The 15,826-nt window shown below is 32.6% G+C and overlaps 1 protein-coding gene across 4 annotated transcripts; it reads right to left on the reverse strand.

Moving 5' to 3' along the window:
• Positions 1 to 349: 349 nt before the first annotated feature.
• Positions 350 to 7,116, reverse strand: LOC143230464 (uncharacterized). 4 transcript variants are annotated; one of them, XM_076464101.1, is made up of 2 exons: positions 6,884 to 7,116; positions 350 to 2,381 (listed from the first exon to the last, which is right to left on the reverse strand). In XM_076464101.1, the coding sequence occupies exon 2, from the start codon at positions 2,360 to 2,362 to the stop codon at positions 1,016 to 1,018; it is 1,347 nt and encodes a 448-aa protein (XP_076320216.1). In that variant the 5' UTR covers positions 2,363 to 2,381; positions 6,884 to 7,116; the 3' UTR covers positions 350 to 1,015. The 4 variants fall into 4 exon arrangements, with proteins under 4 accessions (XP_076320216.1, XP_076320196.1, XP_076320186.1 ...); XM_076464081.1 differs by lacking the exon at positions 6,884 to 7,116 and adding an exon at positions 5,180 to 6,516; XM_076464071.1 differs by lacking the exon at positions 6,884 to 7,116 and adding an exon at positions 3,683 to 6,514.
• Positions 7,117 to 15,826: the final 8,710 nt, after the last annotated feature.

Genomic DNA, 15,826 nt, shown 5'->3' on the forward strand with positions numbered 1-15,826 from the left:
ATTATGTTCCGTTTGTAGCATATTATAGTGGAAAGCCCGAAGTTTTGACGCCTGTGGTAGGCAGAACACAGGTAACTTATTGTGTAGTTTGACAACAATGGTAAAAAGAGACTTTGTCGTCGAGCGTACAGAATGGCAACAACTAAACAAACAAAACTACTTAAGTGTTAGTTGTTAAGCTCAACTCTTCTGTAACCAATAGAATCGACAGAACTCAATATGATTGGCTCACTTACTACTGGCGTATACACATGGGGGTCACTGTAATAAAACGTGTCTATTATGTTTAAGGATATGCAAATATTATTAAAACAACAACTATAGGTTAGCTAAAACACTAGACACCAAATAACATTTCCTACCGATTTATTTATCACATTTGGACAATTTACAACGAAAATAACAAAACACACCAACTGTTCAGCACTCTCGTGATCTAGTCAGGTATATCGTCCTCACTTTTTGTTCTTCTTGGTCGAAACACATTTTACAAATTGTCTATACAAAAGTGCTGCTAGGACATAGTTGGTTCTTTGAGATAAAAAAACAAGATTGAGTTAAGGGTTAAAATACACAGAAATATTTAAAGACATAGAGTTCCTATTTCAAGTGTTTTTTTTATATTTAAAAACGAATATGCGAGTAATTATACTGTGTAATACACTCATTAAATATAACAGGTGGCTTCTATGTGGACACAAAAATTTATCCTGACAAAGAATTTCATTTGGCCATGTTTCTCTCAAAGACAGAATTACTATGGCAGTTGTGTGATACCTTAAATTTTTTATATACATTTATTATAGTAAACAATATATTAAAAGCTGTACAAAACGTGGAAGAATAGTTATATACTTTTCACATGGAGGTAACATGTTCAGATTCGTGTCATAAGAAGAGTACAGCGAGAAAAGCATTTGAAAGAAACTGTACCAGAAAGAGGAATACGCTTACGACGGTACACCGACAGTTTGTTCAACTTTTGGCACTAGTTAATGACACGTGGGACATTACGTCACATTATGTGTTGATAATTTGAGCACGTGTGTTCCTTTTCGTCACATCGTTGGTCATGGAGCCCCATATAACTGCGATTTTTTAGTATCAATGTCCGTAAACTGGCCACTTCTGTGGCTAGTCTCTGCAGCTCCGACCGTAGCTGAGAGTTTTCGGCCTGTAACAGATGGCGGTCATGAGATGATGTTTTATGAGAAGACCTTCTTGGAACTCGGTGTTTCCAGTTGCTATCAGCGGAACTGAGGCTGACTGAAGAAGGATTGTCATTACTTCCAGTGCTGTCCCAGTCGGAGGAAACTGAAGACGTGTCCTCCCGGATGTCTTGTCTGCTGCTGAGGCCACTGTCTTGTCTACTGTTCCGGCCACTGTCTGTTGGGCTAGATGGATTCTGATGAAATTCTCGCTCTCCGAGGCGAGTCTTATGTCTCAGCTTATGTGGTAAAGAGAAATGAGGACTAGAGTGCCCACTAGCACTCGTTTGAGGACTGTCTTCTGTTGACGAGCAACAGCTGGAAGAACCTGTAGACTCCTGGTCAACAGGGGAACTCCGTACAACTGGAGAAGCAATGGTCAGAGTGTCTTCTAGCGTTGGACAGCTATTAACTTTGAGTTCTATGCTCGAATTTGATTGGAGAGAAGATAGACTGTTGCTGCTGCTAGTTGCGTATCCACTGTCATTGCTGCTTGTCATTACATTTGATTCCAGACCCACTTGGCTGACCTGGGGTGGATGAGGGATTGGCTGGACCGATACAAGAGAGGGGGTTGAGCTGGATGTGTTAGGGTTGTGAGTGTATGAAGTGGTGGCACTACCCATTGGTGGGCAAACATTCGGCATGATTGTGGGCATTGATTCCATGTGTCTCTCACATAGCTCTGGATGTGCAGAAGAAACATGCAGCGAGATTTGGTCAGAATTGACCGTCTGCTGTGAAGAAATCCCGTATTTGTTATTAATAGCTCCTAACTCGGCTCTAAGAATAGCATTCTCTTTGGTCAGTTCCAGGACTTGGGTTTCCAACACCAAGTCATTTAGACGACGTTTCTGTCGGGATCTTTTAGCTGCTTCATTATTCCTTCGTCGTCTATCCCAATAGATGGCGTCTTTCTTGGAGTCTGGAATGAACACACGCTGCTTCCTCGCAGATAAATTTTTTCCAGGCTTCAATTGGGCGGTTAGATCCACTGGTACATTCACTTGGTGAGGCCAGCCATCGGTCTGACAGGGGAGGTTAGTAGGAGAAGAGACAGGGACTGCACCAGGGGGTGGTTCTCCCTGAAGAAGAAATCGAGGTAACTCTTGAAGTCGGGGTTGTTTCGGCAAGGGCTCGTTTTCTGTCAACATGTTGTTGTCAGAATTTGATCTGGAAAGTACAATAAAACTGCTTACAAATTTAAAAACAAAACTACGCTACAAACTTTAATCTGGCAAATATGTATATAAACGTAATATCAACCGCAAATTGATGAAGTCAAACGAACACGAGCCAGTGATGAGAATAGCCTAACTGATTAATTGTAAACACACAGTATATTTCGTCGCGTATTTCAACATTTGATATTTTCATTTCGATCACAAGTAATCTATATCATCGATATGTTACATCAACAACCCTTCCAAATATATCGATCTTAGGTCGGAAATTAATACCCTGAAATGTACGTAGAATACAAAGTACAGATTAAATTAAACTGTCTAATATTCTAAAGAAATATCTTGCACATAATGTATAAAATGGTGTTGTTGAATAACTCTAGATGGCAGCACACAACACCTGTCACAGATCTTTAAGATTTTAAAAATAGTTCACGGTAAGTGTAAGTGCGCGTGTTCTGTCTCAGAAAGTGATATATTAATATATCTATTAGTTTTCGAAATTTAAACAAAATTCTCCTGCTGATATTTTTTATGTTCTAAAATTTTAGTTTTACAAAAAATTCTCATATGAAAAACATATGAGAATCAATTTACCAACGATCAACTTAACAGTGAAACTGCAAAAAAATCTACCTTAGTAGTTGACGTTGATCAGAACATTTTTAAACAAAAGAGGGCGAATTTGTCACCAAAGACATGGTTTCCACTGCCAGGAGTCGTAACAAGGAGACGAAATCCTCAATACTCTTGACAATATACTTATTAACTCACAGTCCCTAAAACACCATGCGCGATAGCTTTTTCTGTCTGTCTGTTTAAACGCGGTACTGTTTATGTTTTATCGAGCCCCGGTTTCTTCTCAACGGGAGTCACATGCTACACGAATCTCTCTATCTTCATGATGTGAGATCGAATATTAAGTACCAGTTCCAACCAAACTCACTACTACCAAACGCACACCTACATAACATCTGGACAGGAATGGTGCATACTAAGCCCTTATGACAACAATCGGTATCGAAGCGTAAGAGCACGTGAAAACTGAGGCACGTGAGTCGCTATTCACGCGCCGCCATCAACTTACGTTCATCTCTAAGTAAAGTTCTATTATTAGCTTTTCATAAGGCTTCGTCTACAAACCTTAATTCGTTAAATAACGATGAAACAAGTCCTTTATAGTCAGTGTTAATATTAGTTTAGGTAGAGTGGTGGTTACTTAGAGAATATACATAAAGGCACCATAAGATTAAAGGGTTTTGTTTTCGGTCGAATAAGTCAAAACCATACCTGATCAAAATGTTCTCCCAGGTCGCTTGTGGCATGAGTGACTAACCATTCAAGATTAAACTAAGAAAATCGAAAATCTAGTGCCTCTGACGAGGATTCCGTCCTTTCTAACGCTCAGTAGGGCGAGTTGACCACCTTGTACGGTAATATGACCTAGATTTGGAAACTCGCTGCTTCCGGACAGCTAGCGATTTAATGACGTATATATAATGGGGAGAAGCCGTGTGAAAAGGGGTCAGGGGTAAAAAATCATGTCAAGGTACATGAAAAATACCTCCAACACCCCCTTACTCTCAATTAACTGGCACTTGAAATTACTAAAGTGATTTTCTTACACTTTATGCTTTGGTTCTGAGATTATGTAATACTTAAACACACAAAACACGCCATAATCAAATATATTTACATAATTTTACGAGATCTGTGCCGCGTATGGATGACACATACATATTGTTTTGGTGCTTTATATGAAATACATGGAAGGCTACCGCTAAACATGCGCACATGGGAAACTGCTTTTCGTGATTCTTAATTAAAACATGAAAAAGCACAATTGGTACCTCAGATGAATCAGTTAAAACAGTGTCTAAAACGAGGCATGACCAACAGCAGATTAATAGTTTAAGAGAAATATTTATATTAATTGTATTTAACTTCTCATAAGAAAAAGATACCACAGAAAACGCAAAATAAAAAAAAATTAACCTAGTATTTAGTGAGTATATGTTTTAAGCCTAACCACAATCACATTACCAATACGATCGTTGTTACAACTGTAACAATATTTTAAATATCACTGCACACACTCGCATCTATTTGTAACAACAATGACAAATAGAACATTAAACACATAAAGACGTGTGTATTTAGTACCCGTAACAAGCGAATGACAGACTGGATATAACTTTTAAGAGTTCTGAACATCTCTACATATTTAACGTGTTGAGTAATACACACTATACATATTAGGTGAAATAGTCAGCTAAAGAAAGGTTTACCACTACTGTTTTCTTCGCTAACTTTGTTTAATAAACATGTTGTTTTTATTGAACGTGCAGCTTAATCTAGTTTATGGTCAATAATTAAATATGAGCTTTATTCGTCAAGCCTAAAGTAAGACTCAACATCAGTGAAGTCTCGAGATGACGCACGCACTTTATTATCGTGACGTATGATCTAGAAATAGCACACTTCTGTACGGTGCTTTCTGTTTCGCCACTTTAATCCTCAGCAAGGTAAAACGTTATACTAAAGTAAAATTTTGACATTTCCTCATTAATAGAAACAACAGAAATTAAGAAATTTTGTACATAAAGTCTAGCATGCGAGAAAGCCCTATGCCTAATTTGTAAGTTACGTCGCTTTGTTAAAAGTCTAGAAGCACTAATTTGTTTTATAAATCGACTAAGATCCTTTGTGAAATGGATACACGGCATGAAAGGCATTGACTAAACCTGTTTTTACATGAGCTGTTCAGAAAAGAAAACTAAATCTTACCTGGAAAATCGTGCCTGAGAGGTACAGCTGAATTTGGTTAGCACTCGTGTAGCCAAAGCAATAAATAGGTACAACGGAACAGAACAGTTTTCAATACGATTTGTAACGAACGTTAAATATTGAATTTTAACAGAATAACAAAAGAGAAACACCAGCAGATTATACTAAAGAAAACAATTACTACTGTTCGTTTGAAACTACAAAAACCCCTTGCGGTGACGAGGAAACATGAGACTATTGTGAGTACAGCAATGCAACGTCCAAGTTATCTCGAGATAGAAAACCTTTGTCATGTAACAAGAACGAAATATTTCACAACCCAAATTTGAGTTCATTAGTATACCAACAGTAAAATAAAACACCACAACAATATGGCCTCGCGTGGATAGTAAGTTACAGACTCGCGAGTCTGGCGGATTGAGGCTTTCGATAGCCCGTTATGTAATACTTTGAGAGCTTTCCTGCCTCAGAACTCTTGTATCATAACTTGTCTTCTCGGCACTCGGACGTGGAACGGCCTTGTAGGGCACGTGTATGCTTCTGTTCAGCTCAGAGCTATTGATCTGCTGACTTACTCTCACAGAAGCGCACGACCTGCAAGTCACATGGTTTTATTTATATACAAGGAATTGATCCAAAGTGCTGGCACGTGTTGAATCGTTTTTATATGTTCGTACACCAAATAAACACAAAAGTGGTATTTAACTAAACAACAATGTCACGAGATAATCGCGCATTGTTCACTCGTGCATTTTGCCAAGAATAAGTTTGATGGATGTTCGTTAAATCTTAAAACCGCTCAAGTGCTGAAAATATCGGGGTACTAAAGATGGAGTACGTTAATCAGTGTAGATGTATTCTTTACTAAACTCCAGCTGATGTTTTCCCCCTTTTTGATATACGCTTGTTTTCTTCTTGTACGAATACAAAGACAGATGTGGCTAGTGGTTAACGTGGCCGGAATGTGAAACTTAAGATTCGTGATTCATGCTGCACTCCTTGAGGTTAAATGTGCTGTATAAAACTGACGGTCAAATCCCACTATTAGGTCTACAAGAGCCTCCTAATATTTGGTGTAACCTTTCCCATGCGCAGATAATTCTTATGTAAAATTGAGAAACAACCAAACAAATTGAACAAAATAGTCAACTTCACTTAGCTGGATAAAGCCCATGTTTAACCTAAAGGTTTAAATGTCAGATTCTTCGTTATCGATATTTTATGGGCTTTTACTACGTAATAAGCTACGTATGGACAATGGAGAGTATTGTCAGCTGTCGTCACTGGTACCATCGAACCTCGTGAGATATTACTGGGTTTATGGTAAAAAAACTCTCAATACCTCAAAGGACGAAACAATGCATTGTTATCTTTATAAGTAGGAAGGTAAACATAGTATATGCGGATGGCTGCTCTATTCGTTGCTACATTGATTTCAGATTACTATCTTTATAAGTAGGAAGGTAAACATAGTGTATGCTGATGGCTGCTCTATTCGTTGATTTCAGGTTACGATTTCAAATGGCACCTTACTTTAAGCGAAAGTTACGTTGACGTTTCCAGTTTAAAATTTGATCCGCGTGGCACGGGACCTGAGGTGGTTACGTAATAGGTGTAGGAACTGGTTATGTTTTGCGCCACGCGACGAAGACGTTTTGCGTGAACGAGGAAAGCGAAGCCATCGTGATAATAAAATAATCCTACTTTGCTTCAGAAACGTGGGAGAAAAAAGGTGACAGCAAATTCCGTTCGTAGTAGTTTCTAGTTTATCGAGAATTTAAGAGCCGTTTTGTCCCTTCTTGAACTCGAGTCATTGTGGAGAAGAAATCGCGTCCAGGCTTTATAGCTTCTACCACGTGAGTAGGAAAAAGCGTAGGAACAACAGCTAGTTAATTCGAATGTAAAAGCTTTAACTTCATTATTGTCAGGAAATTTGAAGTTACCTAAAATTGAACACGTCAAATGAAAACATTAAATATTGTACTGAATGAGAAGGGAGCCTGTCTGTAAATAGATCTCGCTTTAAAAAACCGTTTATACCACCTTCAAATAACAGTCTCTCATTAAATGGCTGACGTCAGGTTGAGCAAATAAGGGAATCTTGTATAACACAAGGTTATGTAAATAGGAAATCGAATTACATACGCAACATATGTCGTTTTCCTGTTTTTGTCTGTTTTGCAATTCTTACGCAAAGCCACCCCAGAGATGTTTGTGCATTACCGTTTCTAACATTGGACCGATGGGTTACAGAAAATACAGGTAGCCAACAGGAACAATCTTTGATCATTTGTATCTGATCGAAGAGTGGAACTTGAATGATACTTTTATAACGCACCCCAAAGTGTTGAGCATGTTTTTCTTTAGTAAATGTGCCAAATGCGGAGTGTGTTTTTGTGGCGACGGAAGACGAACCATGAATTATCGAATAATTATCGTAAACTTGACTTTTATTATACAAAGTAAAACCAGGAATGAAGACGTAGCCAGTTGTCCTGTGTTAAATGCAAACAGTAAACAGAGTTCTTGTTGCTGAGAGAAAGTGATATTTGGAAACAATAAAACAACCATCTATGGAAGGCGCAATTTGTACAAGAATGTTCGAGGTTAAAACAAGTGACCTTGAAGACGACCCCGGCGCTTAGAATGTATAAAAAAGCGTAAGGCTTCTTAGCACGTTTTCCTTCAGCACGTGAACTTCTAACGATCAATAAGCCGCCAATCGCAGTAAACAGCCGATGAATTTAGAATCACCATGACAACGACTGTGATTGCCTGAGTAGACATCATGGAACGAAAACATCTTTTATTTTAGTTCGTAAATAATATTGTTAAATATGAGTTCATGTAACGATAACATCATGCTATCATAAATGAACAACAAACACATCCAATCGAATATAAATTATGAATATCCTATATTTTTGAACGAAAGAGTTGAAATATACATTTTAAACCGTAGTTTTTCTTGTTCTTTTTTACAAATAATAAAACAATATGTTTGTCTTTATCGTATTTTATAAATTAATCTAATATTTAGTACTGCAGTGTATGTCGTAACCATTAATCCACGTGACTGACGTGTTTATGTGTTAGTGTTATACAGGAATCCCATAACAACAACGACAGGAACTCATTAATATTTCATTAATATGCCCACATACTAGAGACAGCAAGAGTCAAAACACGGATAGTTTACTTTCAAAGTTTCTTATTGTTGCTTTAAGTAAGACAAGCCATTAATTCAGTTCTTGTTTACTGGAAACTAGGAAGCAATATTATTTAAATTACAAGGGTAGTATAATAATATTACATTTAGTGATGGGGTAGTATAATAATATTACACTTAGTGATGGGGTAGTATAATAATATTACACTTAATGATGGTGTAGTATAATAATATTACACTTAGTGATGGGGTAGTATAATAATATTACACTTAGTGATGGGGTAGTATAATAATATTACACTTAGTGATGGGGTAGTATAATAATATTACACTTACTGATGTGGTAGTATAATAATATTACACTTAGTGATGGTGTAGTATAATAATATTACACTTAGTGATGGGGTAGTATAATAATATTACACTTAGTGATGGGGTAGTACAATGATATTACACTTAGTGATGGTGTAGTATAATAATATTACACTTAGTGATGGGGTAGTATAATAATATTACACTTACTGATGTGGTAGTATAATAATATTACACTTAGTGATGGGGTAGTATAATAATATTACACTTAGTGATGGGGTAGTATAATAATATTACACTTAGTGATGGGGTAGTATAATAATATTACACTTAGTGATGGGGTAGTATAATAATATTACACTTACTGATGTGGTAGTATAATAATATTACACTTAGTGATGGTGTAGTATAATAATATTACACTTAGTGATGGTGTAGTATAATAATATTACACTTAGTGATGGGGTAGTATAATAATATTACACTTACTGATGGGGTAGTATAATAATATTACACTTAGTGATGGGGTAGTATAATAATATTACACTTAGTGATGGGGTAGTATAATAATATTACACTTACTGATGGGGTAGTACAATAATATTACACTTATGATGGGAGAGTACACTTAGTGATGGGGTAGTATAATAATATTACACTTAGTGATGGGGTAGTATAATAATATTACACTTAGTGATGGGTGTAGTATAATAATATTACACTTACTGATGGGGTAGTATAATAATATTACACTTAGTGATGGGGTAGTATAATAATATTACACTTAGTGATGGGGTAGTATAATAATATTACACTTACTGATGGTGTAGTATAATAATATTACACTTAGTGATGGGGTAGTATAATAATATTACACTTACTGATGTGGTAGTATAATAATATTACACTTAGTGATGGGGTAGTATAATAATATTACACTTACTGATGGTGTAGTATAATAATATTACACTTTGTGATGGTGTCGTATAATAATATTACACTTTTTGATGGGGTAGTATAATAATATTACACTTAGTGATTGGGTAGTATAATAATATTACACTTAGTGATGGGGTAGTATAATAATATTACACTTAGTGATGGTGTAGTATAATAATATTACACTTAGTGATGGGGTAGTATAATAATATTACACTTAGTGATGGGGTAGTATAATAATATTACACTTAGTGATGGGGTAGTATAATAATATTACACTTAGTGATGGGGTAGTATAATAATATTACACTTAGTGATGGGGTAGTATAATAATATTACACTTAGTGATGGGGTAGTATAATAATATTACACTTAGTAATGGGATAGTATAATAATAATACACTTAGTGATGGGGTAGTATAATAATATTACACTTACTGATGGTGTAGTATAATAATATTACACTTAGTGATGGTGTAGTATAATAATATTACACTTAGTGATGGGATAGTATAATAATATTACACTTACTGATGGTGTAGTATAATAATATTACACTTAGTGATGGGGTAGTATAATAATATTACACTTAGTGATGGGGTAGTATAATAATATTACACTTAGTGATGGTGTAGTATAATAATATTACACTTAGTGATTGGGTAGTATAATAATATTACACTTAGTGATGGGATAGTATAATAATATTACACTTAGTGATGGGATAGTATAATAATATTACACTTAGTGATGGGGTAGTATAATAATATTACACTTAGTGATGGGTAGTATAATAATATTACACTTAGTGATGGGATAGTATAATAATATTACACTTAGTGATGGGGTAGTATAATAATATTACACTTAGTGATGGGTAGTATAATAATATTACACTTAGTGATGGGTAGTATAATAATATTACACTTAGTGATGGTGTAGTATAATAATATTACACTTAGTGATGGGGTAGTATAATAATATTACACTTAGTGATTGGGTAGTATAATAATATTACACTTAGTGATTGGGTAGTATAATAATATTACACTTAGTGATTGGGTAGTATAATAATATTACACTTAGTGATGGGGTAGTATAATAATATTACACTTAGTGATGGGGTAGTATAATAATATTACACTTAGTGATGGGGTAGTATAATAATATTACACTTAGTGATGGGGTAGTATAATAATATTACACTTAGTGATGGGGTAGTATAATAATATTACACTTAGTGATGGGGTAGTATAATAATATTACACTTAGTGATGGGGTAGTATAATAATATTACACTTAGTGATGGTGTAGTATAATAATATTACACTTAGTGATGGTGTAGTATAATAATATTACACTTAGTGATGGGGTAGTATAATAATATTACACTTAGTGATGGGGTAGTATAATAATATTACACTTACTGATGGGGTAGTATAATAATATTACACTTAGTGATGGGGTAGTATAATAATATTACACTTAGTGATGGTGTAGTATAATAATATTACACTTAGTGATGGGGTAGTATAATAATATTACACTTAGTGATGGGGTAGTATAATAATATTACACTTAGTGATGGGGTAGTATAATAATATTACACTTAGTGATGGGGTAGTATAATAATATTACACTTAGTGATGGGGTAGTATAATAATATTACACTTAGTGATGGGGTAGTATAATAATATTACACTTAGTGATGGTGTAGTATAATAATATTACACTTAGTGATGGGATATTATAATAATATTACACTTTGTAATGGTGTCGTATAATAATATTACACTTTGTAATGGTGTCGTATAATAATATTACACTTACTGATGGTGTAGTATAATAATATTACACTTTCTGATGGGGTAGTATAATAATATTACACTAAGCGATGGGGTAGTATAATAATATTACACTTATTGATGGTGTAGTATAATAATATTACACTTAGTGATGGGGTAGTATAATAATATTACACTTACTGATGATGTAGTACAATAATATTACACTTAGTGATGGGATAGTATAATAATAATACACTTATTGATGGTGTAGTATAATAATATTACACTTAGTGATGGGGTAGTATAATAATATTACACTTATTGATGGTGTAGTATAATAATATTACACTTAGTGATGGTGTAGTATAATAATATTACACTTACTGATGATGTAGTATAATAATATTACACTTAGTGATGGTGTAGTATAATAATATTACAGTTATTGATGGTGTAGTATAATAATATTACACTTACTGATGGGGTAGTATAATAATATTACACTTACTGATGATGTAGTATAATAATATTACACTTAGTGATGGTGTAGTATAATAATATTACACTTAGTGATGGGATAGTATAATAATAATAACTTACTGATGGGATAGTATAATAATATTACACTTAGTGATGGGATAGTATAATAATAATACACTTAGTGATGGGATAGTATAATAATATTACACTTAGTGATGGGGTAGTATAATAATATTACATTTACTGATGATGTAGTATAATAATATTACACTTAGTGATGGGATAGTATAATAATAATACACTTAGTGATAGTGTAGAATAATAATATTACACTTACTGATGATGTAGTATAATAATATTACACTTAGTGATGGGATACTATAATAATAATACACTTAGTGATGGTGTAGTATAATAATATTACACTTAGTGATGGGATATTATAATAATATTACACTTAGTGATGGTGTAGTATAATAATATTACACTTAGTGATGGGATAGTATAATAATAATACACTTAGTGAGGGTGTAGTATAATAATATTACACTTAGTGATGGTGTAGTATAATAATATTACACTTAGTGATAGTGTAGTATAATAATATTACACTTAGTGATGAGATAGTATAATAATATTACACTTAGTGATGGAATAGTATAATAATAATACACTTAGAGATGGTGTAGTATAATAATATTACACTTAGTGATGGTGTAGTATAATAATATTACACTTAGTGATGGGATAGTATAATATTAATACACTTAGTGATGGTGTAGTATAATAATAATACACTTAGTGATGGGGTAGTATAATAATATTACACTTAGTGATAGTGTAGTATAATAATATTACACTTAGTGATGGGGTAGTATGACAACGTTACACTTATAGATGGTGTAGTTAAAAAAAATTACACTTAGTGATGGTGTAGTATAATAATATTACACTTAGTGATGGTGTAGTATAATAATAATACACTTAGTGATGGGATAGTATAATAATAATACACTTAGTGATGGTGCAGTATAATAATATTACACTTACTGATGGGATAGTATAATAATATTACACTTAGTGATGGGATAGTATAATAATATTACACTTAGTGATGGTGTAGTATAATAATATTACACTTAGTGATGGGATATTATAATAATATTACACTTAGTGATGGTGTAGTATAATAATAATACACTTAGTGATGGGGTAGTATAATAATATTACACTTAGTAATGGGATAGTATAATAATATTACACTTAGTGATGGGGTAGTATAATAATATTACACTTACTGATGGTGTAGTATAATAATATTACACTTAGTGATGGTGTAGTATAATAATATTACACTTAGTGATGGGGTAGTATAATAATATTACACTTAGTGATGGGATAGTATAATAATATTACACTTACTGATGGTGTGGTATAATAATATTACACTTAGTGATGGGGTAGTATAACAACGTTACACTTAGTGATGGTGTAGTTAAATAAAATTACACTTAGTGATGGTGTAGTATAATAATATTACACTTAGTGATGGGATATTATAATAATATTACACTTAGTGATGGGGTAGTATAATAATATTACACTTAGTGATGGTGTAGTATAATAATATTACACTTAATGATGGGATAGTATAATAAAAATACACTTAGTGATGGTGTAGTATAATAATATTACTCTTAGTGATGGGATAGTATAATAATAATACACTTAGTGATGGTGTAGTATAATAATATTACACTTAGTAATGGAATAGTATAATAATATTACACTTAGTGATGGGATATTATAATAATAATACACTTAGTGATGGTGTAATATAATAATAATACACTTAGTGATGGTGTAGTATAATAATATTACACTTAGTGATGGGATAGTATAATAATATTACACTTAGTGATGGGATAGTATAATAATAATACACTTAGTGATGGTGTAGTATAATAATAATACACTTAGTGATGGTGTAGTATAATAATATTACACTTAGTGATGGTGTAGTATAATAATATTACACTTAGTGATGGGATAGTATAATAATATTACACTTAGTGATGGGGTAGTATAATAATATTACACTTAGTGATGGGGTAGTATAATAATATTACACTTACTGATGGTGTAGTATAATAATATTACACTTAGTGATGGGGTAGTATAATAATATTACACTTAGTGATGGGGTAGTATAATAATATTACACTTAGTGATGGTGTAGTATAATAATATTACACTTAGTGATGGGATAGTATAATAATATTACACTTAGTGATGGGGTAGTATAATAATATTACACTTAGTGATGGGATAGTATAATAATATTACACTTAGTGATGGTGTAGTATAATAATATTACACTTAGTGATGGGGTAGTATAATAATATTACACTTACTGATGGTGTAGTATAATAATATTACACTTAGTGATGGGATAGTATAATAATATTACACTTAGTGAAGGGATATTATAATAATATTACACTTAGTGATGGTGTAGTATAATAATATTACACTTAGTGATGGGGTAGTATAATAATATTACACTTACTGATGGTGTAGTATAATAATATTACACTTAGTGATGGGGTAGTATAATAATATTACACTTAGTGATGGTGTAGTATAATAATATTACACTTAGTGATGGGGTAGTATAATAATATTACACTTAGTGATGGGATATTATAATAATATTACACTTAGTGATGGGGTAGTATAATAATATTACACTTAGTGATGGTGTAGTATAATAATATTACACTTAGTGATGGGGTAGTATAATAATATTACACTTAGTGATGGGGTAGTATAATAATATTACACTTAGTGATGGTGTAGTATAATAATATTACACTTAGTGATGGGGTAGTATAATAATATTACACTTACTGATGGTGTAGTATAATAATATTACACTTAGTGATGGGGTAGTATAATAATATTACACTTAGTGATGGTGTAGTATAATAATATTACATTCACTGATGGGATAGTATAATAATATTACACTTAGTTATGGGGTAGTATAATAATATTACACTTACTGATGGTGTAGTATAATAATATTACACTTAGTGATGGGGTAGTATAATAATATTACACTTAGTAATGGGGTATTATAATATTATTACATTCACTGATGGGATAGTATAATAATATTACACTTAGTTATGGGGTAGTATAATAATATTACACTTACTGATGGTGTAGTATAATAATATTACACTTAGTGATGGGGTAGTATAATAATATTACACTTAGTAATGGGGTAGTATAATAATATTACACTTTGTAATGGTGTCGTATAATAATATTACACTTTGTGATGGGGTAGTATAATAATATTACACTTAGTGATGGGGTAGTATAATAATATTACACTTAGTGATGGTGTAGTATAATAATATTAAACTTACTGATAAGGTAGTATAATAATATTACACTTTGTAATGGTGTCGTATAATAATATTACACTTTGTAATGGTGTCATATAATAATATTACACTTTGTGGTGGTGTAGTATAATAATATTACACTTACTGATGGGGTAGTATAATAATATTACACTTAGTGATGGTGTAGTATAATAATATTACACTTATTGATGGTGTAGTATAATAATATTACGCTTAGTGATGGTGTAGTATAATAATATTACACTTAGTGATGGTGTAGTATAATATTATTACACTTAGTGATGGGATAGTATAATAATAATACACTTATTGATGGTGTAGTATAATAATATTACACTTAGTGATGGGGTAGTATGATAATATTACACTTATTGATGGTGTAGTATAATAATATTACACTTAGTGATGGTGTAGTATAATAATATTACACTTAGTGATGGTGTAGTATAATAATATTACACTTAGTGATGGTGTACTATAATAATATTACACTTAGTGATGGGATAGTATAATAATATTACAC

This window comes from Tachypleus tridentatus, chromosome 1 (assembly GCF_004210375.1).
Source record: "Tachypleus tridentatus isolate NWPU-2018 chromosome 1, ASM421037v1, whole genome shotgun sequence".
NCBI lineage: Eukaryota > Metazoa > Arthropoda > Merostomata > Xiphosura > Limulidae > Tachypleus > Tachypleus tridentatus.